The sequence below is a fragment of the Thalassophryne amazonica genome, chromosome 18 (assembly GCF_902500255.1).
Source record: "Thalassophryne amazonica chromosome 18, fThaAma1.1, whole genome shotgun sequence".
Lineage (NCBI taxonomy): Eukaryota > Metazoa > Chordata > Actinopteri > Batrachoidiformes > Batrachoididae > Thalassophryne > Thalassophryne amazonica.
The window spans coordinates 25773900-25798278 of record NC_047120.1 but is presented as its reverse complement, the minus strand read 5'-3'; the positions used below and the strand labels follow the sequence as shown (position 1 = coordinate 25798278).

At 40.7% G+C, this 24379-nt stretch overlaps 1 protein-coding gene across 3 annotated transcripts in view; it reads left to right on the top strand.

The window, feature by feature from the left end:
- Nucleotides 1-22871, top strand: part of LOC117530714 (testican-2-like) — a 255415-nt gene extending 232544 nt beyond the window's left edge. For all 3 annotated transcript variants that reach the window (XM_034193608.1, XM_034193607.1, XM_034193609.1), the window contains 5 exons: nucleotides 402-521; nucleotides 658-876; nucleotides 12325-12387; nucleotides 19753-19890; nucleotides 22185-22871. In XM_034193608.1, the coding sequence (XP_034049499.1) occupies nucleotides 402-521; nucleotides 658-876; nucleotides 12325-12387; nucleotides 19753-19890; nucleotides 22185-22333 (689 nt within the window). In that variant the 3' untranslated portion in view covers nucleotides 22334-22871. The remainder of the gene's footprint in view (nucleotides 1-401; nucleotides 522-657; nucleotides 877-12324; nucleotides 12388-19752; nucleotides 19891-22184) is intronic.
- The last annotated feature ends 1508 nt before the right edge of the window (nucleotides 22872-24379 follow it).

The window sequence follows — 24379 nt, the reverse complement described above, 5'->3', positions numbered from 1 at the left end:
TTATTTCAGGTATGTAAATGTCATTGTGGATGGCTGTGCCAATTTTCAGAGCACAGTCCAAAAATACAACAGAAATAGGAGAAAATAAATGTTGCAAAACTGCAAAGTAAAGACTGAAAACTGGATTTCCATTGAATGGCAACATCTTGCTGTGATACAGTTTGGGTTATTTTAAAATAATTTTTGCTCCACTATTCAGATAATACACCAACATATCTGTATAAAATTCAACTACAGCAGATCTCAACAGATTTAAAAAAAAAAAAGCCAGGTTTGGCGTGAGAGGCGCCGTACGATTCATTGTCTCCATGAAGCTCTGACTGTATTTTCAGGAAGCATCCAGACTCCCTTTAATGGTCTTCTGTGGTTTTAAATGCTGGGATTCCCTTTTGGCTCCACAGACAGCTGCACTGGTCAGGAACTGGCAGACCTAGGCGACCGCCTGAGAGACTGGTTCCAACTTCTCCACGGAAATGCGAAGCAGAATAACTCTGGCAAACTCGGAGCTGGCACCGCTTCAGGTTCAAAACTCATGAAAATGTGTTTATTTTCTGCTGCCTTCATATTCAACTCTGAGCAAAGAAATGCAGGATAAACAATTCTAAAAATGCAAATAAGCTTAGAAAGACAGAATGTTCTACAAATTGTGCCTGACAGCTCTGGACAGGAGCCTGGTCGCCAGCTGCAAGGACTCCATCGGTTGGATGTTCTCTAAACTGGACACCAACGGTGACCTGTACCTGGACCACGCTGAGCTGACTGCTATTAATCTGGACAAGTATGAAGTCTGCATCCGGCCCTTCTTCAACTCCTGTGACAGCTACAAGGACGGGAAGGTCTCCACAGCAGAGTGGTGCCTCTGCTTCTGGAGAGAAAGTGAGTAAACGTTACATCAAAGAGAAACTGTGGCTACGTACAGATGTCAATATGGCCAATAGACACAAGAAGCTGGATGTTATACTTAGTCACAAGGTATAGATGTCTCCATGGTATAAACCTCAAAGTATAGAATTTTTTTACATCATCTCCAACACAGTCTCGCATCCAACCTGTCACTTATTGATGCAAAACCTTTGTTATGACCCAGCATAACTATGGAACCAGTTGGGTACCCCCTTCACGGCATTTGTGACATGTAGGGTAACGCTAACCCAATCCCTAACGTTAATCGTAACCCAGACATAGATAAATGTTGCCTGCTTTGTCGAGGGATAATGCATGAGTCCAGCAGATAGTTTTATATGTTATCAGAGAGGAATTAGGCTAGTATAAGTTAACCTGTTACCCCGTGCATCACTAAATGACGTGAAGGGTCATTTGAATGATTGAATGAATTTATGTATTCGGCACACAGACGCAAAAATAAAAAGCTCATGAAGAAGACAATTTAATGGTGTGCCCATGTGGCCAAAAGGGTGTAGGCAGAATCAAAATCTTAAAAATGACCCCCCCCCTTTACCATAAAAAAAATGTATACATATGTACACTCAACAAAAATATAAACGCAACACTTTCGGTTTTGCTCCCATTTTGTATGAGATGAACTCAAAGATCTAAAACTTTTTCCACATACACAATATCACCATTTCCCTCAAATATTGTTCACAAACCAGTCTAAATCTGTGATAGTGAGCACTTCTTTGCTGAGATAATCCATCCCACCTCACAGGTGTGCCATACCAAGATGCTGATTAGACACCATGATTAGTGCACAGGTGTGCCTTAGACTGTCCACAATAAAAGGCCACTCTGAAAGGTGCAGTTTTGTTTTACTGGGGGGGATACCAGTCAGTATCTGGTGTGACCACCATTTGCCTCATGCAGTGCAACACATCTCTTTCGCATAGAGTTGATCAGGTTGTCAATTGTGGCCTGTGGAATGTTGGTCCACTCCTCTTCAATGGCTTGCGAAGTTGCTGGATATTGGCAGGAACTGGTACTCGCTGTCGTATACGCTGGTCCAGAGCATCCCAGACATGCTCAATGGGTGACATGTCCAGTATGCCGGCCATGCAAGAACTGGGACATTTTCAGCTTCCAAGAATTGTGTACAGATTCTTGCAACATGGGGCCGTGCATTATTCTGCTGCAACATGAGGTGATGTTCTTGGATGTATGGCACAACAATGGGCCTCAGGATCTCGTCACGGTATCTCTGTGCATTCAAAATGCCATCAATAAAATGCACCTGTGTTCTTCGTCCATAACAGATGCCTGCCCATACAATAACCCCACCACCACCATGGGCCACTTGATCCACAACATTGACATCAGAAAACCGCTCACCCACACGACGCCACACACGCTGTCTGCCATCTGCCCTGAACAGTGTGAACCGGGATTCATCCTTGAAGAGAACACCTCTCCAACGTGCCAAATGCCCGCAAATGTGAGCATTTGCCCACTCAAGTCGGTTACGACGACGAACTGGAGTCAGGTCAAGACCTCGATGAGGACGACGAGCATGCAGATGAGCTTCCCTGAGACAGTTTCTGACAGTTTGTGCAGAAATTCTTTGGTTATGCAAACCGATTGTTTCAGCAGCTGTCTGAGTGGCTGGTCTCAGACGATCTTGGAGGTGAACATGCTGGATGTGGAGGTCCTGGGCTGGTGTGTTACACGTGGTCTGCGGTTGTGAGGCTGGTTGGATGTACTGCCAAATTCTCTGAAACGCCTTTGGAGACGGCTTATGGTAGAGAAATGAACATTCAATACACGAGCAACAGCTCTGGTTGACATTCCTGCTGTCAGCATGCCAATTGCACGCTCCCTCAAATCTTGCGACATCTGTGGCATTGTGCTGTGTGATAAAACTGCACCTTTCAGAGTGGCCTTTTATTGTGGGCAGTCTAAGGCACACCTGTGCACTAATCATGGTGTCTAATCAGTATCTTGATATGGCACACCTGTGAGGTGGGATGGATTATCTCAGCAAAGGAGAAGTGCTCACTATCACAGATTTAGACTGGTTTGTGAACAATATTTGAGGGAAATGGTGATATTGTGTATGTGGAAAAAGTTTTAGATCTTTGAGTTCATCTCATACAAAATGGGAGCAAAACCAAAAGTGCTGCGTTTATATTTTTGTTGAGTGTATATGCACATATGTATACATTTTTTATGTCACAGTAGAGCCTGCGATTTTGCAGAATTGGCGATTCTACCAGTAGAGACTGCGATCAGAGTCTCTACTAGTCGAGTCTCCAATCGGAGACTCCACGTGTAGAGTTTCCCTTGATTACAACTTCTTACTGTGATCACTTCAGCATGGTGTGGCTCTAATGTGAAGTTGATATGACAGATATTTTTCTAATTTCCACAGTAAGGTATTGCTGTCATTCTATGTCTAGATATCATCTTGTCATGATAATGAATGGCTTGGTAGAATCGGAGTCTCTACTAGTCAGTTCTCAGATCGGAGTCTCTACTGGTACAGTTACAGATTCTACTAGTAGATTCTCCGATCGGAGACTCTACTAGTACAGTTACAGATTCTACTAGTAGAATTTCCAATTCTACCAAATCGCAGACTCTACTTTGATATATACTGTGTGTGTGTGTGTGTGTGTGTGTGTGTATATATATATATATATATATATATATATATATATATATATATATATATATATATATATATATATATATTAATCACTGAACTAAAATTTCAAAACACAACCAAGCAAGCAACAGTGTGCAATGCACAACCCCAAAAACAAAACAAAATCGATAAACCTAATTCATCATGCTATAACAAGCAATTAAACGATTATTATAGACCTGTTTAAAGCCGACTAAATTACCAAATAATTTAATGTTATCAGGAGACTTATTCCTAATGTTAACACCTTTAACAGAAACACAATAACTTTTTGCAGTAGTTTGAATCTTTGTTTTCTCAAATAATAATGTTCCTTGAAAATTATAACTGGAGTCCCTAATTTTTAACAGGTCCTGGACATGTTGAGATAAATGTTTATTTTAACTTTAAACATAATTTGTACAACCCCAATTCCAATGAAGTTGGGACGTTGTGTAAAATGTAAATAAAAACAGAATACAATGATTTTCAAATCATCGTCAACCTATATTCAGTTGAATACACCAAAAAGACAAGATATTTAATGTTCAAACTGATAAACTTTATTGTTTTTGTGCAAATATTTGCTCATTTTGAAATGGATGCCTGCAACACGTTTCAAAAAAGCTGGGACGGTGGTATGTTTACCACTGTGTTACATCACCTTTCCTTCTAACAACACTCAATAAGCGTTTGGGAACTGAGGACACCAATTGTTGAAGCTTTGTAAGTGGAATTCTTTCCCATTCTTGCTTGATGTACAACTTCAGTTCTTCAACAGTCCAGGGTCTCCGTTGTTGTGTTTTGCGCTTCATAATGCGCCACACATTTTCAATGGGCGACAGGTCTGGACTGCAGGCAGGCCAGTCTAGTACCCACACTCTTTTAATACGAAGCCACGCTGTTGTAACACGTGTAGAATGTGGTTTGGCATTGTCTTGCTGAAATAAGCAGGAACGTCCCTGAAAAAGATGTTGCTTGGATGGCAGCATGTGTTGCTCGAAAACCTGTATGTACCTTTCAGCATTGATGGTGCCATCACAGATGCGTAAGTTGCCCATGCCATGGGCACTAACACATCCCCATACCATCACAGCTGCTGGCTTTTGAACTTTGCGCTGGTAACAATCTGGATGGTCTTTTTCCTCTTTTGTCCAGAGGACATGACGTCCATGATTTCCAAAAACAATTTGAAATGTAGACTCATCAGACCACAGCACACTTTTCCACTTTGCGTCTGTCCTTTTCAAATGAGCTCGGGCCCAGAGAAAGGCGGCAGCATTTCTGGATGTTGTTGATGTATGGCTTTCGCTTTGCACGGTAGAGTTTTAACTTGCAGTTTTAACGAACTGTTTTAACTGACAATGGTTTTCTGAAGTGTTCCTGAGCCCATGCGGTAAGATCCTTTACACAATGATGTCGGTTTTTAATGCAGTGCCGCCTGAGGGACCGAAGGTCATGAGCATTCAGTGTTGGTTTTCGGCCTTAACGCTTACGTGTAGAAAGTTCTCCAGATTCTCTGAATCTTCGGATTATATTATGGACTGTAGATGATGGAATCCCTAAATTGCTTGTAACTGAGCATTGAGAAACATTGTTCTTAAACTGTTGGACTATTTTTTTCACGCAGTTGTTCACAAAGTGGTGATCCTCACCCCATCTTTGCTTGTGAATGGCTGAGCCTTTTGGGGATGCTCCTTTTATACCCAATCATGACACTCACCTGTTTCCATTTAGGGGTTCTTTGAGCATTCATCAACTTCCCCAGTCTTTTGTTGCCCCATCCCAAATTTTTTGAAACATGTGGCAGGCATCCATTTCAAAATGAGCAAATATTTGCACAAAAACAAAAAAGTCTATCAGTTTGAACATTAAATATCTTGTCTTTGTGGTGTTTTCAGTTGAATATAGGTTGAAGAGGATTTTCAGATCATTGTATTCTAGTTTCATTTACATTTTACACAACGTCCCAACTTCATTGGAATTGGGGTTGTATTACGATGTAGTCAACCAAGTATTAGAATTTTAAAATATGTAAACAGACAAATAATGGGTTTGTTGGCTCACAATAATGATTTATTACTAATAATTCTTATAGCTTTCTTTTGCAGTAAAATATTAGATTTGTATTAGTTTTATATGTAGTTCCCCAAACTTTAATACAATAGGTCAAATATGGAACAAGTAATAATACAATAACATGCTTTGAAGGGCGGTATGCATTTGCAGAGGCCCGACGTCCATGCCCAGTCGCCCAAAATGACAGATATTCGCCCAAATTAGACGAGAGCGAATATCTGTCATTTTGGGTGACATCATGGACGGAGGGACTCAGAAAATGCATACCGCACGCCAACAGCATGTTATTTGCGTTATTATCACTTACTGAGATACACAACACGTGGAATCACATTAACAATATTTAATGTTATTTCAAAACGCACGACACCCAGCAAATACATACATAAAAAGTTGGTTCACGTTTAACTTTTGTCGTGTTGGCTGACGCGCACTGCTCTCCAAATTCGCCAGTGCGTCCTTTATGAAGCTGGCTGCTCTGGCTGCTGTTCATTGTCGTACTATCCATGATAAAATCATCCGGAATATCCATATTGGGACCAACACACACTTCTCGCCTTTTCATCTTTTCCTCTGCGGACAGTTCTTGGGCTGCGTGCTATGATGTCATTTGTTTACGCACAGCGGGCGGGTATGGCAATACTCGTTCGCTACTGTGGGCGGGTATAGCCAGGTAGCGTCGACGTAAATCTATGCTACCGGCCTAGCAACGCCTCGGTAAAGTGATAATAATGAATGATATAAGATAGTTCAAGAATGTTGGGAGAGAAAGTCTTAGTACCGAATACCGATGTTTTGGTAATACCATAAACAGTACAGACCACTAGTTGGGACACCAGTTCAACATTTTACTGCCCCAGCCAAGGCTTTTATGCAAGGACACAGACAGGCAGTGTGACCGGGAATCAAACCCAGGTCTAAATTTTGGTAACCCAACTCCTTATCCAAATGAACTACCTCCTCTGTAATCAAGACCAAAACCTGCTGTCTGTCCTCAAAGGTTACTGAGATACAAGAGGCTGTATCTTGTCGGACAAAGGTCAAAACTACCTTTTCTGGTCAGCGGGAGGATCAACATTATACAGCTAGTCAAATTAACAATGCGAGTTCAGTTCTTGGTGGAAGTTTAATGTGTTAACTTTGGAGTGTTTTACCTGACTATCTAATTGGATCAGCATGTTGTTATACATCACACTGCCTCCTGCTTTAGGCTCCAGTCTACTCTGTTTTCAGATAGGTTGAGGGGTAGTAGGGTCTGTGTGCTCTCTCCCATGATTCTATCTCCCAAATACATGGAATGTACGGTTAGCTCTCAGGCTTAGCTCCTGTAAAATGATGTTTAGGCACAGCTTTAAAAAAAAACAAAAAAAACACCCCACGAGTTGACTGGCTGCGATAAAATAAAATACGCTGAAAGTAGAGTATGGAAGGGTGTTGTTGGAGAAACCAACATTCTCCCTGAGAATAAAAGATGAGACCTTCTACTGAAAATGGAAGAAGCGGATCTCCTTCATCACCTACAAGGACACTGTCGCCACCCCCCCCAAATAAACTGAATCTCATAATAAGAAATTCTAATGTTGACCTTGATGAAATATGAAACATCTTTTGTTCTTTGTTCTGTTCTTTGCTGCTGTAAAAATCAATAAAACATTACCATTAAAAAATTCCCTCATATTCCATGTCCTCCTCCCGGATACAGGAATTCTGTTCAAAGAAGGACTCGGAGATCTTGCTCTGTGCTTGATGCACGTATTCCATCATCACATCAGTCCACGGTAGACTTTACTGGTTTGATAAAATACACTGCTGTGAGAAGTATTTTTATGAGGATTACTTAAACTGAGTAAACACAAAACATAATGTTTAAATGATCATTTATTTAAAGAAGAAATAGAGGTTATCCGATACCAACTGAGCTTCAGTGAAAAATTCGTAAAAAACGAATGCTTTGTTGCAGTCATTCACACTTCACTATCCTTTGGCAAGTCATGTAACTCTTCTTGGGGGATCCAATCCAGTTGGTACATATACTCCCTCTAGTGTGTCCTGGGTCTTCACAAGGGCCTACTCCCAGTTGGCCGTGCCTGGAAGACCTCCCTAGGGAGAAAACCAGGGTGCATCCTCACCAGAAGCCCAAACCACCTCAAATGGTTCCTTTCAATGCAAAGAATCAGCAGCTCTACTCTGAGTCCCTCCCAGATAGTCGAGGTTCTCAGGCCAGATACCTGACAGAGGAATCTTAATTCTGCCACTTTTATCCGTGACCTCATTCTTTCAATCATAACCCAAAGTTCATGGCCATAGGTTTGTTACTAAATCCACAATTACAAATGGATTCAGACTGTCTGGGGCTGATTGCTGCCAGTCCTCTTCAGAGAAGTCATCACTTAAATAGGACTGCTTCAGCAGTGTGAAGATGGCTTAAACATCTTACCGTGTAATTAAGGAACTTGAAGAAAAATTTAGAACCTTCCAAGAAGTGGCCAAACTTCTGAAATTCCTGCAGAACACAATGTTGAGTGTTCAAGTGAATCACAAAAGATCCAAGGAAAGCATTCAAGGACCTACAGACCTCCCTTACCACAATAAAAGACACTGTTCAGGATCTTTATTACTGCAAACTGCTGAATCTCAGTGAAATTCCAAAGGTGATGGATTACCCGAAAGTAGGTAAACCTGCAAGGATTGGTGGTATCAGGACTGGATTTCTTCGGGTGGGTGGAGATTCTATTCTCCTAGTGCTGCATGCAGTTGTTGTTTCCATTTGGGAGACAGCTATCATCCCATTAGACTGGAAGAATGGATTTGGTGTCCCTTGCTGGGAAGGAAAGGAGGATCGCTTGGCTTCCAGTGGTAACAACTACAGTGGTATGGCACTGCTCTCCATATCCGGCCAACACATTCTCAAACCAACTCCTCACATATTGATGTCAATCTCTTGTCGCGAGGAGTTGGGTACACCCTATTTAGTGATACACAGGCTAAACGCTAACTTTAACCATTACACAAACATAGATAAAATGCTCCGTGTGCCGAGGGCTGAAATGGGAGTCAAGCAGATTGTTTTGTAAGTTATCAGAGAAGCATGATGCCCTGCATGTCACTAAATAATGAGAAGGGGGGCACCTAGTGCATCGCATGTTGACGACACTGACCAAGCACAAATATGTGACGAGTTGGGAGTTAGAATGTGTAGACCGAGCAAGGAATGTCTAAAGGAGGGTTACACACAGAGCCAATGATGTGCTGTCTGGCCTTGTTGGGAGTTGATGACCGAAATCAGATCAGTGTGTCCTGTACCATTAACACTCATCAAGATTTTTATTTTTTGGCAAATCAACCCACCTCTGTTCTGTGATACACTGGCATTTTGTCCAAGAAAGCCTTACCCCAACTTGACTTTTGCATAGGTTCCAGCCCCCTTCATGACCCTTGACTGGAGTAAGCGGGTATGTAAAATGAATGAATGAATGAACCCACCTCCTCGGTTTCATAATATTACATGTTTTCTGTCTGTGCAAGCATGTATAATTCTACTTGAATTGGTTACAATTGAACCTCAAGAAGTATATTTATGTTGTTTGCCAACCACAGTGGTGACTGCACTCAAAACTGACCAATAAGCCTAAAACAGTCAAATCCTTTAATCCTACCACTTAACTACACTCCTCATGAGATCTCAAATAAGCCATTATTTGTCCTAAATTGTTACTTTTACTGAACTGGTTCAAAAATATACATTTAATTCCTTCAAAAGTCTATTTCTCAGCCCCCACCCCCAGGAGCAATCATCCCCTGGTTACCATGGCAACAGTTTAGTACCTGTCCAATAAATTACACTAATAATGAAGGTACTCTTTATTTAAAAACATCTATAATTGTAATTTATTTGTGAAGACGATTATTGATGCAAATTCAGCACAACACAACACAATCCAACACTGAAACACTGAAGGAGGGACATTTCAGTACTTTCCATATTTTGGGGTAAGATTAGAAACTCTTTATTGCATTTTATTTCGAGAAACACTTTGTGTATATGGTTGGAAATTGTTTAATCAATATCTGTACAACCCCAAATCCAATAAAGTTGGCACATTGTCAATTACACGGAAATCACTGCACTCGAGCGAAAGCTTCCTGTTTGAATACAACACTATACAATGTATCATCATGATGAATATGTGCAACCCCAATTCCAATGAAGTTGGGACATTAAGTGAAATGTAAATAAAAACAGAATGCCATGATTTGCAAATCCTCTCCAACCTATATTCAACTGAATACACCAGACAAGATGTTTAATGTTCAAACTGATAAACATTTTTTTGTTTGTGTGCAAATATTTGCTCATTTTGAAAGGGATGCCTGCAACACGTTTCAAAAAAGTTGGGACAGGACAACAAATGACTGGGAAAGTTGATGAATGCTCAATTGAACACCTAATTGGAAACAGGTGAGTGTCATGATTGGGTATAAAAGGAGCATCCCCAAAAAGGCTCAGCCGTTCACCATCAAAAATGGGGTGAGGATCACCACTTTGTGAACAACTGCGTGAAAAAACAGTCCAACAGTTTAAGAACAATGTTTCTCAATGTTCAATTGCCAGGAATTTAGGGATTCCATCATCTACAATTCATAATATAATCAGAAGATTCAGAGAATCTGGAGAACTTTCTACATGTAAGCAGCAAGGCCGAAAACCAACAATGAATGCCCGTGACCTTCGATCCCTCAGGCGGCACTGCATTAAAAACCAACATCAATGTGTAAAGGATCTTACCGCATGGGCTCAGGAACACTTCAGAAAACCATTATCAGTTAACACAGTTCGTTGCTACATCTACAAGTGTAAGTTAAAACTCCACCATGCAAAGTGAAAGTCATACATCAACAACATCCAGAAACGCCGCCGCCTTCTCTGGGCTCGAGCTCATTTGAAATGGACAGACGCAAAGTGGAAAAGTGTGCTGTGGTCTGATGAGTCCACATTTCAAATTGTTTTTGGAAATCATGGATGTCGTGTCCTCTGGACAAAAGAGGAAAAAGACCATCCAGATTGTTAACAGTGCAAAGTTCAAAAGCCAGCATCTGTGATGGTATGGGGGTGTGTTAGTGCCCATGGCATGGGCAACTTACACATCTGTGATGGTACCATCAATGCAGGTACTGGACTGGCCTGCCTGCAGTCCAGACCTGTCACCCATTGAAAATGTGTGGTGCATTATGAAACGCAAAATACAACAACGGAGACCCCGGACTGTTGAACAACTGAAGTCATACATCAAGCAAGAATGGAAAAGAATTCCACCTACAAAGCTTCAGCAATTAGTGTCCTCAGTTCCCAAATGCTTATTGAGTGTTGTTAGAAGGAAAGGTGATGTAACACAGTGGTAAACATACCACTGTCACAGCTTTTTTTAAACGTGTTGCAGGCATCCATTTCAAAATAAGCAAATGTTTGCACAAAAACAATAAAGTCTATCAGTTTGAACATTAAATATCTTGTCTTTGTGGTGTATTCAATTGAATATAGGTTGAAGAGGATTTGCAAATCATTGTATTCTGTTTTATTTACATTTTACATGCCCCAATTTCATTGGAATTGGGGTTGTACAAAAACACAATAAATCAACAACACTAACAACATGTTTAAACTAACATGAACCACAGTAGCAACATTTTAAACCCCAAAACCCAGAACTCCCATAATGCATTACAGCACAAGAATTTACCGGTTTAGCGAACAGCCCGGTGATCGCGCCAATTTAATTTTGCTGAGTATCATCATCATGACAATAAATTATTTTCATGATTATGCATTTCTTAATGCAGTTATATGATCGGGTGATTTTATTGTCCATCCATATGTAGGAGCGCAGACAGTATTTATTTTTTTATTTCCCCTTCCCTTTCTGTGACAACCAATCACAGCTCTTACAGGACCACGTCATACCTAGCAACAGGGTCATCCCCGCCTCCTCACTAAGATAAGGGTTTCAGTCTCCTTCTTGCTCAGACTTGCTCTCAGACACCTGCTGACTCACTCTTAGGCTAAGATTCCTTTCCAGGAAATTTGAGGCTAAGTTAGGAGCTCTTTGAGAGGACTTTGAGATGCTTCGTGCATACGGGCCCAGGCCTTTAACCTGGATGAAACTCATCAGACCGCCTACCTAATCCATGTTTTTTTTTCATTGCTCAGTGTTTTTAATATATATTTTTTATTCACTCTATCACACCTGGCTGTTATAAATGAAATATGAGCCTATGTGACTAGAAATAATATAAACTGCATTTTCCAGTTTGTGAATTATCAATGAAGGTGTGCTGACTTTGATCTGTAGAGATGCAATACACACTGGATCCAGACAGAGCCAATATCACTGTGAAGATCTATAAATACTGTGGGTAGTTGGTCCCCTCAGGGGGCACACGCAGTGTCTGTCTCATTTTTGTTTCTATTTCTGTCAAGGAGATTCAGTGCAGTTCCTTGCCATCCTCAGACTAGATCCACATGCTCATTCAATTGGGCCCTGAAGGGAATCAAATAACTGCTAAAAATCAATAAGGGCAAAGAGTGTAATTATAAAGAACATTGATTGAGATCAAATTTGGCCGAGGATTCAGTGATGTCCGTCATCACTTTTCTTGTTTTATTCTCGCAGAGCCGCCGTGCCTCAGTGAGCTGGAGAGGATTCAGGTACAGGAGGCTTCCAAAAAGAAGCCTGGTGAGTACGAGATGTCCAGGAAGCTTTTGATTTTGAGTTTTATTTCTGTATCATTTAAAATTATACTTCAAAGATAAGTTTATTTCAGTTTTTATTAACAATGCCAGATTTTTATTGGGTCATTGGTTCACAAACACCAGATTGACTGCTTCATTAAACAGGATGGAAAATTCAAGAAGAGTCCGGAAAAATGATCACTTTAAAGAAATAAACCAAAACATCCGGATAAACACTGGACGTCCACAAAGTGCATAGGAACCAGGACCAAAGGTTTTATAGTACCACAAACAGCTGTTGAAACTACACAATAAAAAAATGCATTTTCTGAACAAGAAGAAGGGAACTTTCAGCTAGTTTGCCAGAAGGCACATGGGAGATTCAAGCCTGTAGTGTATTTCTTCTTTTGCCACGCCACCATCAATTTTGTGACTGGTGATGCAACACTCTCCAGTTATAGCAACACAAGCCTGTATAGTGCAGCAGATAACTGAAACAATCCTGCAAATGATGATACAAACACCAAATTCTGCATAAATGCTCCTTCATCATTACTCTTATGAGGGGGAGGCAGATTGGCCACTTGACAGCCTGGCAGTGATGCCGGTAACGCGTTACTCTAATCTGACCACTTTTTTTTAGTAACGAGTAATCTAACGCGTTAATCTTTCCAAAACAGTAATCAGATTAAAGTTACTTCTCCATGTCACTGTGCGTTACTATTATTTTTCATTGTGGGTTGATAGCAGCATTAAACTTGGTTCGTGGGCAGGAGGTCGGGGTTCAACTGAACTGCCCACTTTAAGTGAGCTGTGAGCTTTTCATCCGCGTTTTTTTGCAGCTGCTCGACTCGTCCTCACCTCTTAAAGCGCGGTGATCAGCACACCTGCACTGAGCAGGTGAGACATTTTTATACTTTTTTTCCTCCTTTATTTAGAATTCTGAGCTGAGCTGCTCCGTATCGTCTCGTTAAAAACAGCTGATCCTCCGCGACGCGTCAACAACTAACACTATTTTCCACTCAAATGCACCTAAACTCTCTTTCTGAGGACCACATGATGTGAAAACGCAATAAAACTTTCTTACCTGTAAATCTGGTCCTGTTTTCTGCATAAATAAATGTTATCCATTCTTTGTGCTCAAACGCCAAAGCAGGGGCGAATCCAGATGGAATGGGGGCGTGAGGGAGGGATGTGCCCCCCCCACAACACCCCTAGATTAAAGGTCCAGTTTTGAAGCCGTTTTTTACTACAACTACTAATATTGCTTAAAATAATAATAATTTCGACAAGTAAAATGTTTAGAGAGAATTTAAATGTTAGAAAAATGTTAGAATAGTTACATTTATAAAAAATGTAGGTTTGAAATTGCAAGTTTTACTGTTATAGTGCTGTCAACAGTTAAATATGAGGTCAAGAAAGAGGTCTTTATTTTACTTTTTATAAAACAAGTATTTATTTTCATTGAAGTCAAGAAAGGGTGACTATAAAGTGAATTTTGGCAAAACAGGTATCATTGTCATGTTGACGTGGGTTGTTGTCGGCAGCTGGGGAAAGTAACTAAAAAAGTAACTAGTAATCTAACTTAGTTACTTTTACAATTGAGTAATCAGTAAAGTAACTAAGTTACTTTTTCAAGGAGTAATCAGTAATCAGTAATTGGATTACTTTTTCAAAGTAACTGTGGCAACACTGCAGCCAGGTAGGGGTCAATTGAAGAATTTCACTGGGGTCAAAACTTAAAAAAGTTCCAATTATACTCAACAAAAATATAAACGCAACACTTTTGGTTTTGCTCCCATTTTGTATGAGATGAACTCAAAGATCTAAAACTTTTTCCACATACACAATATCACCATTTCCGTCAAATATTGTTCACAAACCAGTCTAAATCTGTGATAGTGAGCACTTCTCCTTTGCTGGGATAATCCATCCCACCTCACAGGTGTGCCATACCAAGATGCTGATTAGACACCATGATTAGTGCACAGGTGTGCCTTAGACTGCCCACAATAAAAGGCCACTCTGAAAGGTGCAGTTTTGTTTTATTGGGGGGGGGGATACCAGTCAGTATCTGGTGTGACCACCATTTGCCTCATGCAGTGCAACACATCTCCTTTGCATCATCCGTGAAGAGAACACCTCTCCAACATGCCAAACGCCAGCGAATGTGAGCATTTGCCCACTCAAGTCGGTTACGATGACAAACTGGAGTCAGGTCGAGACCCAGATGAGGACGACGAGCATGCAGATGAGCTTCCCTGAGATGGTTTCTGACAGTTTGTGCAGAAATTCTTTGGTTATGCAAACCGATTGTTCCAGCAGCTGTCCGAGTGGCTGGTCTCAGACGATCTTGGAGGTGAACATGCTGGATGTGGAGGTCCTGGGCTGGTGTGGTTACACGTGGTCTGCGGTTGTGAGGCTGGTTGGATGTACTGCCAAATTCTCTGAAACGCCTTTGGAGACGGCTTATGGTAGAGAAATGAACATTCAATACACGAGCAACAGCTCTGGTTGACATTCCTGCTGTCAGCATGCCAACTGCACGCTCCCTCAAATCTTGCGACATCTGTGGCATTGTGCTGTGTGATAAAACTGCACCTTTCAGAGTGGCCTTTTATTGTGGGCAGTCTAAGGCACACCTGTGCACTAATCATGGTGTCTAATCAGCATCTTGATATGGCACACCTGTGAGGTGGGATGGATTATCTCAGCAAAGGAGAAGTGCTCACTATCACAGATTTAGACTGGTTTGTGAACAATATTTGAGAGAAATGGTGATACTGTGTATGTGGAAAAAGATTTAGATCTTTGAGTTCATCTCATACAAAATGGGAGCAAAACCAAAAGTGTTGCATTTATATTTTTGTTGAGTGTATATTAAAACTATACCACATTATTTGTCTGATCATAAATATTCCAAAAAGGCATAGTTTGGACCAGGGGCGTAGGTTTGCATATGGACCATAGGGACAAGTCACAACCAATATTTTGGGATGGCAAAATAGTCCCTACCAATATTTAGCATTTTTTTTATATATCAAAATCATTCACTATTTTTTTGCGAACTCGATACTATAATTTTAGTCGTCACGTTTTGTGTTTTCGACGTGCCAGAATAACAGGGTTACCATGTTGCAATTTCATTAGCTCACGTTCTTCTCACATGGATGTAAACAAAGCGCATCTCGTGGCAGGCAGTGCTTCATTTGTAAAGTGGGAGGTCCCAGAGCACAGAGGATGGGTGGCTCCGGTGCAGTGTTGCCAGATGTACGATAATTATCGTATTTGTACGATAGTTTTGCCCTCTGTACGATCAATAATGGGAAAAAAATCCAATATGTACGATAATTTCAGTTGGTTGCCCAAACACACATCTCTCTCTGACACCCAAGAATCATTTTGCAGGCGTTGCACTCAGGCGGCATCAAAGACACAACACACACAGGGCTGCTGCTGGCTTTGGGCTGCCGGGACAGTCATTTAAAAGCCCGCCCCCTCTCTATACAAGTTCCCATCCAATCTCTGCCGTGACAGGAAGATTCCCCAGCCAACATCTTTTTTTTTTTTCGAAACTTTATTTCAACATATGCAATAACAAACGAACAAAACACAACAGCAAAGAGATATACAAGAAAAATAAAAAAAAAAAGTTAAAGTTCCTTATGGAGGTGTCAACATTTTTTCTGTGTTCAACAAAATCTGCACAAGTGGCCATGGCAACGGATGACGACAGCGACCTCGAGGTTGAATTCGACTCTTTCTAGTCTGGTAATTGACACGTTTGTGTCCCTTCACAGAAAAAAAAAAATCTTTCTAGTCTGGTAGTGCATTTGCTTGTGCATTTGTGTTCTTTCTGTGCCATAGTTTCCCCATTACTATAATTACTGTTTAAAAATGTGACAAAATTCTTTGTAAATTAAAAAACAAAAAAACAAAACGCAAAAATAGCTACGTTGTATGCGTTTTGTTTGTGTACGATAATTTCTCCCAAAATACGATAATTTTGAGGTTTTGGTACGATAGTTTCATATTTCATATCTGGCAACACTGCTCCGGTGCAGAAAAACAAGAAGGGCGGGGCTTGCGAACAATGCTGTGCGCCACACTTAAAATAAACTGCACACCCACACAAACACATCTTCACAAATGACACTAACACCCTGCCTTTTCCTCAAAAATTATTACATTTATGTTTGCTGTCTGTCTCTGTACTTTTCTGTCAGTTTTGCGCTCTTTTTCATACTTTTCCCTCGTTTCAAAAGTCACCGAACGCACTTTACCATAATATATGCAACATATAGCACACTGTTGGAAAGCACGGGTTCTTGGCTTGCTATCAGTGTTGAAATTTTTCAGAGTGAGGGCTTACATGAGAACTTACGGTAATGAGAATCATCGGCGCACTAGTGTGAAACTTCCGTGTTTTTCCTCTGCGTTATGACATCACAGGCTTACGTTTACCGTAATACACCATATATGTTATTGGAAATCCCTTTTTTTTTCTTTTTTTTTATAGATTATACATCTTGGTTGCAAAAACTTTTTTTTTTTTTTTTTAGCTCCACAAGTATATTTTTTGTTGTTGTCTTGTTCTCTCAGGTGTAGGCCTATAGAATAGATTCGTGATTTTGGGTGCAATTTTGTTATTTAAGCTATTTGTTTGTTTGCCTACACACTTAATATTGTAAAGTGTTAAATTATTCAGCATTATGTCGTCATATGTTATGTATTATGCTGTACTTGTGCGTCTAATGGTATGAGTGGGTTAGGGGGTGGTGGTGGGCAGGGGGGCCGGGGGGGTGGGGGTGGTATTGTCCCTACCAAAGCTGAGACCAAACCTACGCCCTTGGTTTGGACTATCTATGACTAAATTCTTTGGAGTTATTGGGTAAAAACAGCCAGAATGGTGACAAAGGTCAGTTTCAGTTTGTACAGGGGTCAAAAGTTACAATTTTGGCAAAAAGTGGTGTAAATTATTGGTTGAACTAGGATTAATAAATAGAATAGTTTTGACTGTGTTGAATGTTTGATCTTCAAAGTAAAGGTCAAACAATGTCGATGTCCATTGGATTCCATGACATGTAATATGATAACTAAGCATGACACGAGGTGCGAACTGCTTCTTTTTAAAACCCTATTAACTCAACCAATAATTTGCCTCACTTTATATCAAAATTGGATCCTTGTACAAACTGACCCCTGTACAACTGTTTTTACCCCACAACTCCATAGATAGTCCAAACCATACCTTTTTGGAATCTCTATGATCAGATAAATAATGTGGTATAATTTTCAATATGGTTTGAGCATTTTTAAATTTAGACCCTTGGGTAATTCTTCAATTGACCCCTACCTGACTATGTATTAAAAATTCAAGTGGCCATTCCGTTTTTTCAAAAGAGTAATGTCTAAGGAGTATTTATGCCGAATCTTGTATCACCATTTGCAGGATTCCTCCGTAAATATTCTGTTATCTGCTGCACTTGTAGCTCCTTCTAATTTGTCGTGGGTGTCTTGGTGGCTTCCCTCACTCATCTCTTTCTTGCTCCTTCACTTAGTTTGTGAGAGCTGCCTACTAAACAGATTTACTGTACAGTACCATAGCATTTGCATTTTTCAGTGACTGTTGTAAATGAAGTTCAGAAAACAAAAACAAATAATTGATTAATTTATTAACCCCTGTCACCCTTAACTGGAATAAGCAGCTTTAGAAACTGGATGGATGGTTAACTTATTGAGCAATCTGTCAAATAAAAGTGGCCAGTCCAAATGCAAGTGGAAAAGTGCAATCACAGTTGGACTCAAGAGTTACATATTCACATTTTCATCAACAGCCCAAAAGTGCCCAGCTTTAAGTAATAAACAGAGAAAGGCCAGGAACCTAGTATGCGAGACAGGGAAGGCCACTGAATATTTTTGGCAGTATTGCTTGATAGATGTCCTCCAGACTGAAGTGACCAATATCATATTATTGTGTCTGACTTCATATAGTCCGTGAGCCCACAGCCATTTTTGATCAAATCAGTCCAAACACGAAAATGTGTGATGGATTTCACACAAAGTTGCGTATAACCAGATAACAGTCAATTCAGGATTACCAAATTAGTAAGGATTACACCACATTGTTTGTCTGATAATAAGGATTCCAAAAGTATATCATTTGAGCTGTCCACAGCTGAAAGTTAGAGTGATTTAGTCAGTAAATGTAAATAAGCTTTTTAAAATGACCGATTATATAGTTAGCCTTACCTTAGCCTCGTTGTCCTCTCATGGTGAGGCTGCAGCTGTCCCACAAACTGAAAGCAATTCGAATGACATCCAGCTCCTCCTCCTCATTCAGATCAGTGTACAGGAGCAGCGTTCATTTGTCACGTGTAGATGTTGACATCTTGTGGTCATAAATGATAATGCAGTATATTTTTTAAAATATGTCACTTCAAAATGTAAGTTGTAGGACCAGCCAAACAAGTTAAAAAAAAAAAAAAAAAAGCAAAAAAATTGTTAAAATTGGCATGTTGTGTTTTAAGGTTCATAAAAAAAAAATGTTTCTAAATTTGGGTCATCCTGATTATATGCCCCTATGATGGTGTCTTCAGATCTTTTGAAAGTTAAAGGGCATAGCCAGCCATGGGTTGCAGTCGCAGGTTGGCCTGTGCCCCTGCCCTCGCCCCTGCTTTCAGGATGTACTTTCAAGTCAAGATGCCTCAGGCAGAGAGCAGGAAGCTTCAGGGGGCTGACTGGTGAGATCACTAAAAGACATTTTGGATTAGTTTCTAATCAAACTCACAGATTGAGGGAAACTGCACCTTTCAGAAACACGGGAGCTCACTGAGCTCTCTGAGAATCTAGTGCTAGCTAATATGCTCAACAAGGCATGCGGCTGCTTTTACTGCTTTCAGCTCCAAACACTGAGATATGTTCTTCCATCCTCCAAGCCCACTTGTCTTCCTCCCCGTGTTGTGTCTCGTGTTGTGGTGCCTGGCGCTTGTTAAAGAGCTTCACAACAAATGCTACGTTGCACTCGGGTTTGACAAGTGTCCTCAGGGAGGCTGGAACAGTTGCGCTCTGTCACCGAAGCTGTCACTGTGGGGGTTTTTTTTAAACATGCCACTTTGACGAAGTACACCACTGTACTATGTGAATTCATATCCACCAGCATATGCATGTTTGTGTGAAAGAAACATGGAGGCTCTCGCTGGTGTCCTCTGCCAAAAAGCTGCCTCGCCATCCTGACTGATCAAATGCGCGCTGGCACTCTCATTTATGTTGTGCTTATTTCAGGCAGCGGTGCGAGGCGGCGGGTTGTTTTGAGGGTATAGATGTTTAACAGCTACTTTTGTGTGTGTTGACGTGCCTGTCCTTGCAGGGACGTATGTTCCCAGCTGCGATGAGGACGGATACTACAGGAAAGTGCAGTGCGACCAAAGCCGGGGGGAGTGCTGGTGCGTTGACCAGCATGGTGGGGAGATGATGGGCACCAGGATCCACGGCAACCCCGACTGTGGTGAGGGGGAATGTTTGCTAAATATTAAATTGTGTACAGTCCTGGAAATTTGGTGTATTGGGGTCCCAGCATGCAACGCGCACTTGGAGTAGTTCCGGTCTTGGTGGCAGCTGTGTTAACGTAAACATTACCACTGTTTAAACATAAAAATTAAGTGTTGAAAGACCAGTCAAAAAACAACAACAACAAAAAAAACAGAATGGAAAAAAAAATCACCATCAGATTTTTGGATGTCAGTGAACCCTGTAAACATCATCAAGTCAAGTTGTAAATTGTACAGTAGAGAAAGAAAAATTTCATTGCAAGCTATAAACTGCTTTGTGTGCACATTAATTTATATTTTACCATAAGACTCATAGGGTTTGCCTTTACAAAATAATTATATCCTTTTATATATGGTCCATTCCCATATTACTATAAGAGATGAGGGAATGGACCGGTTGTCTGCCTGGGTGGTTGGCATCCAGGATACCAGGCGGTTCCATGGTGTCATGGATGCGATGAAGCCCAGCACTAGTGCAAGGTTCCAGACTTCACTAATACCATATTTTACAGAGTATAAATCACGCTGGGGTATAAATCGCACCTTTTTTTGTAGATTGTGGCAGCGTACTTATTATTATTGGCATTTATTCTTTTAATATTGGAGTTTACGAGGGCTGTCAATAAAGTATAGGCCTTTTTATTTTTTTCAAAAACTATATGGATTTCATTCATATGTTTTTACGTCAGACATGCTTGAACCCTCATGCGCATGCGTGAGTTTTTCCACGCCTGTCGGTGACGTCATCCACCTGTTAGCACTCTTTGTGGGAGGAGTCGTCCAGCCCCTCGTCGGAATTCCTTTGTCTGAGAAGTTGCTGAGAGACTGGCGCTTTGTTTGATCAAAACTTTTTCTAAACCTGTGAGGCACATCGAAGTGGACACAGTTCGAAAAATTAAGATGGTTTTCGGTGAAAATTTTAACGGCTGATGAGAGATTTTGAGGTGATACTGTCGCTTTAAGGACTTCCCACGGTGCGGGACGTCGCGCAGCGCTCTCAGGCGCCGTTGTCAGCCTGTTTCAAGCTGAAAACCTCCACATTTCAGGTTCTATTGATCCAGGACGTCGTGAGAGAACAGAGAAGTTTCAGAAGAAGTCGGTTTCAGCATTTTATCCGGATATTCCACTGTTAAAGGAGATTTTTTTAATGAAAGACGTGCGGACGGGTCCGCACGTCGGGACGCAGCCGGCGCGGTGCGGCGGCACAGGAAAAACACCTCCGTGTTGATAACCATTTGTAAAATCCAGGCGGCTTTTGATGGCTTTCAGTGGAGTGAGTATATGAGAAATTGTTTAACAGCTGGACATGTTCCAACTTGTCCTTAAGGCTTCCAACAGAGGTGTTTTTCCTGTGGCGGAGCGTCGCAGCGGCTGCGAGCCGACGCTGCAATCCGTCCGCACGTCTTTCATTAAAAAAATCTCCTTTAACAGTGGAATATCCGGATAAAATGCTGAAACCGACTTCTTCTGAAACTTCTGTTCTCTCACGACGTCCTGGATCAATAGAGCCTGAAATGTGGAGGTTTTCAGCTTGAAACAGGCTGACGACGGCACCTGAGAGCGCTGCGCGACGTCTCGCACCGTTGGAAGTCCTTAAAGCGACAGTATCACCTCAAAATCTCTCATCAGCCATTAAAATTTTCACCGAAAACCAGCTTAATTTTTCGAACCGTGTCCACTTCGATGTGTCTCACAGGTTTAGAAAAAAGTTTGATCAAACAAAGCGCCAGTCTCTCAGCAATTTCTCAGACAAAGGAATTCCGACGAGGGGCTGGACGACTCCTCCCACAAGGAGTGCTCACAGGCGTGGAAAAACTCACGCATGCGCACGAGGGTTCAAGCATGTCTGACGTAAAAACATATGAATGAAATCCATATAGTTTTTGAAAAAAATAAAAAGGACCTATACTTTATTGACAGACCTCGTATTATTAAAGTGTGATGAAAATGGTTGCTATAATAATTATTATAAGTCACAAAAATGCAGGGCGACTCAAACTAGTAGCAATACCGCGACTTATACTCCGGAAAATACGGTATATATTATATACTGTTATACTGAACTCCATTTAACTTATCCACTCTGATTATTGCACACAACAAAAAACTCTCACTTTAACAGACCATTTTTCATGAAATTTCACCAGAATTACACCACACACGCAAGGAATTATGGGTCCCTGAAATCATCTATGTCCAAGCTATCGTAAACAATTCCTCATATTTTATTCTTTTTTTTCCCTTTTTCCAGATGAAGTAGTGGGATATTCTGGAGATTTTGGGAGTGGTGTGGGATGGGAGGATGAGGACGAGAAGGAGGTGGATGAAAATGGGGAGGAGGCAGAAGAAGAGGAAGAGGAGGAGGAAGGTGAGGCAGACGACGGCGGGTACATCTGGTAGAAGCGGCTGACCTCACACGGACAGCCAAGTGACCGCTGCTGGCTTCAAACCTGAGATGACTTTCTCCAACAGCAAGAGGTTTTGGGATCGGGCTGGAGAGGCATGTACCATCCGGTTGGGATCACTAGTGCCAGGCGGGTCCACTAATGAATCAATGATCTCGTTTTCTTTTCTTCGATATGTGTATTGCTTCGTTCTCTGTTTCTCAAACGACAGAGCTTTATGTTTCGCCGTCCTGAAGAGCAGGATGCGCTGACAACCGCGTCATAGCTAAAGTCCATCTGAAGTCCGTTTTCATCTTATCGCCATCTATGCATTTAGAGATTACTGGTAATTTTGTATTGTGAACAACCGCTCGAGTATTAGAGCTGCTGTCCCGCTGGAATGAATAGAGAACTGAAATCCAAACTCTTCAGTGTTTCACATCCGATTCTGTATATAAATCCAGTGTAAACGATCTGCAGGCTCAGCCAAGGTTACCATGATTTCAAGCTACCTTGAGGATAAACGTGTACAGTTTACAACAGTTTCAGTGACGTCGCAAACACAATGTTGGGCCCATAAATATTTGGACTGCCTGTTTTTGATAGTTTCACACAACATATTAGAGTTGAAAAGGAATGTCCTACACTACACCCTACCTGTGAGATTTCTTAAAAAGATTTTTTTTCATGTCTTTTACCGCCATGATGGAGGTCATATGTTTAGTCAGTTTGTTTGTCAGCAGAATATCTCAAAAGACTTTTGATCACTGAGCTTTGATCATGATTGTTTGATTTAGAGCCTAATTACACGATCAAAGGCAGGAGCGGCATCAAAGGAATCTGGATCATAGACAGGGTCAGGATCAAAGTAATCAGGGCCAAAGATCAAAAGCAAGATCTGCCTGTTGATTCAGATCTACACAATAAATTTAATGCTTTCTTGACCCAAAGCCTATCTCAAAGCCAAATTTAATCCAAATCTGTTGTTGTCCTTTTGAGATACCCTGCTGAAAAACAGCAATGAAATGGCAGCAAAAAATTACCGAAACAATCTCCAAGGAACATGTAACACCTGATATCACCTCTAGACATTTTACCTGATTACATGTCAATGGTGTAATGAATGAATAACACGTAATTGGACATAAAACAGCTCATCAAACAGTTAGGTTTGGCCCTTTAAAAATGGGGACACATCTGCATAAACTGATAACGACTGAAATTTCAGGATTTCACCTCTAATATGCTGAGTCAGAATAACAAACCATCTCTCTCTCTCTTTCTCTCTATCGATCTATCTATCTATATCTATATCTATATCTATATATATATATCTATATATATATATATATATATATATATATATATATATATATATATATCTATATATATATATATATATATATATATATATATATATATATATTCTAAAGCTCTTGGCAAAATTCTTTTGCACTGGCATTAATGATAAATGTCCACCAGGTGGCAATATTGCCCCATTTCAAGGACCTTCAGTATAGGCTGCTGTGGGACACCGCCAATGACAACCAACCTGTTACTTATATATATGAGTATATAAGCAACAGGTTGGTCATCGTTGTGTCCCAAGGATCTTGAAATGAAGCAATATCTCCACCTGGTGGACATTAACCATTAATGCAGCTAAGAGCTCTGGTATTAGTAGATGCCACACTCCATAAAGCAACTATTTCAAGATGGATTAATTCTTTTGAAAAGCTGCAGAATGTCCTTAAACCACCCCAAACAGGGCATAGAAAGCAATTGGTTGCTCTTTGTTCTCTTCTGCTTACTTCATGTCAAAGAATGTGCCACAATGAAGTTTATTTTTACGTTTGCATCTTGAAATTGTATTTTGTGTTGATAAAAAAAATATGTGCGCTACTTGAAGTTTTGTGTTAATAATTTACAATGCTTTTTTGTTGTTTTCCTCTGAAGAGAATTTTCTTGCCTTGTCTTCATTCTTGCCATCGATAGGCCAGATATTTGTTTTTTGTTTGTTTTTTAGTATTGCATGTTTAAGAATGTACTTCTAGGCCGAGCA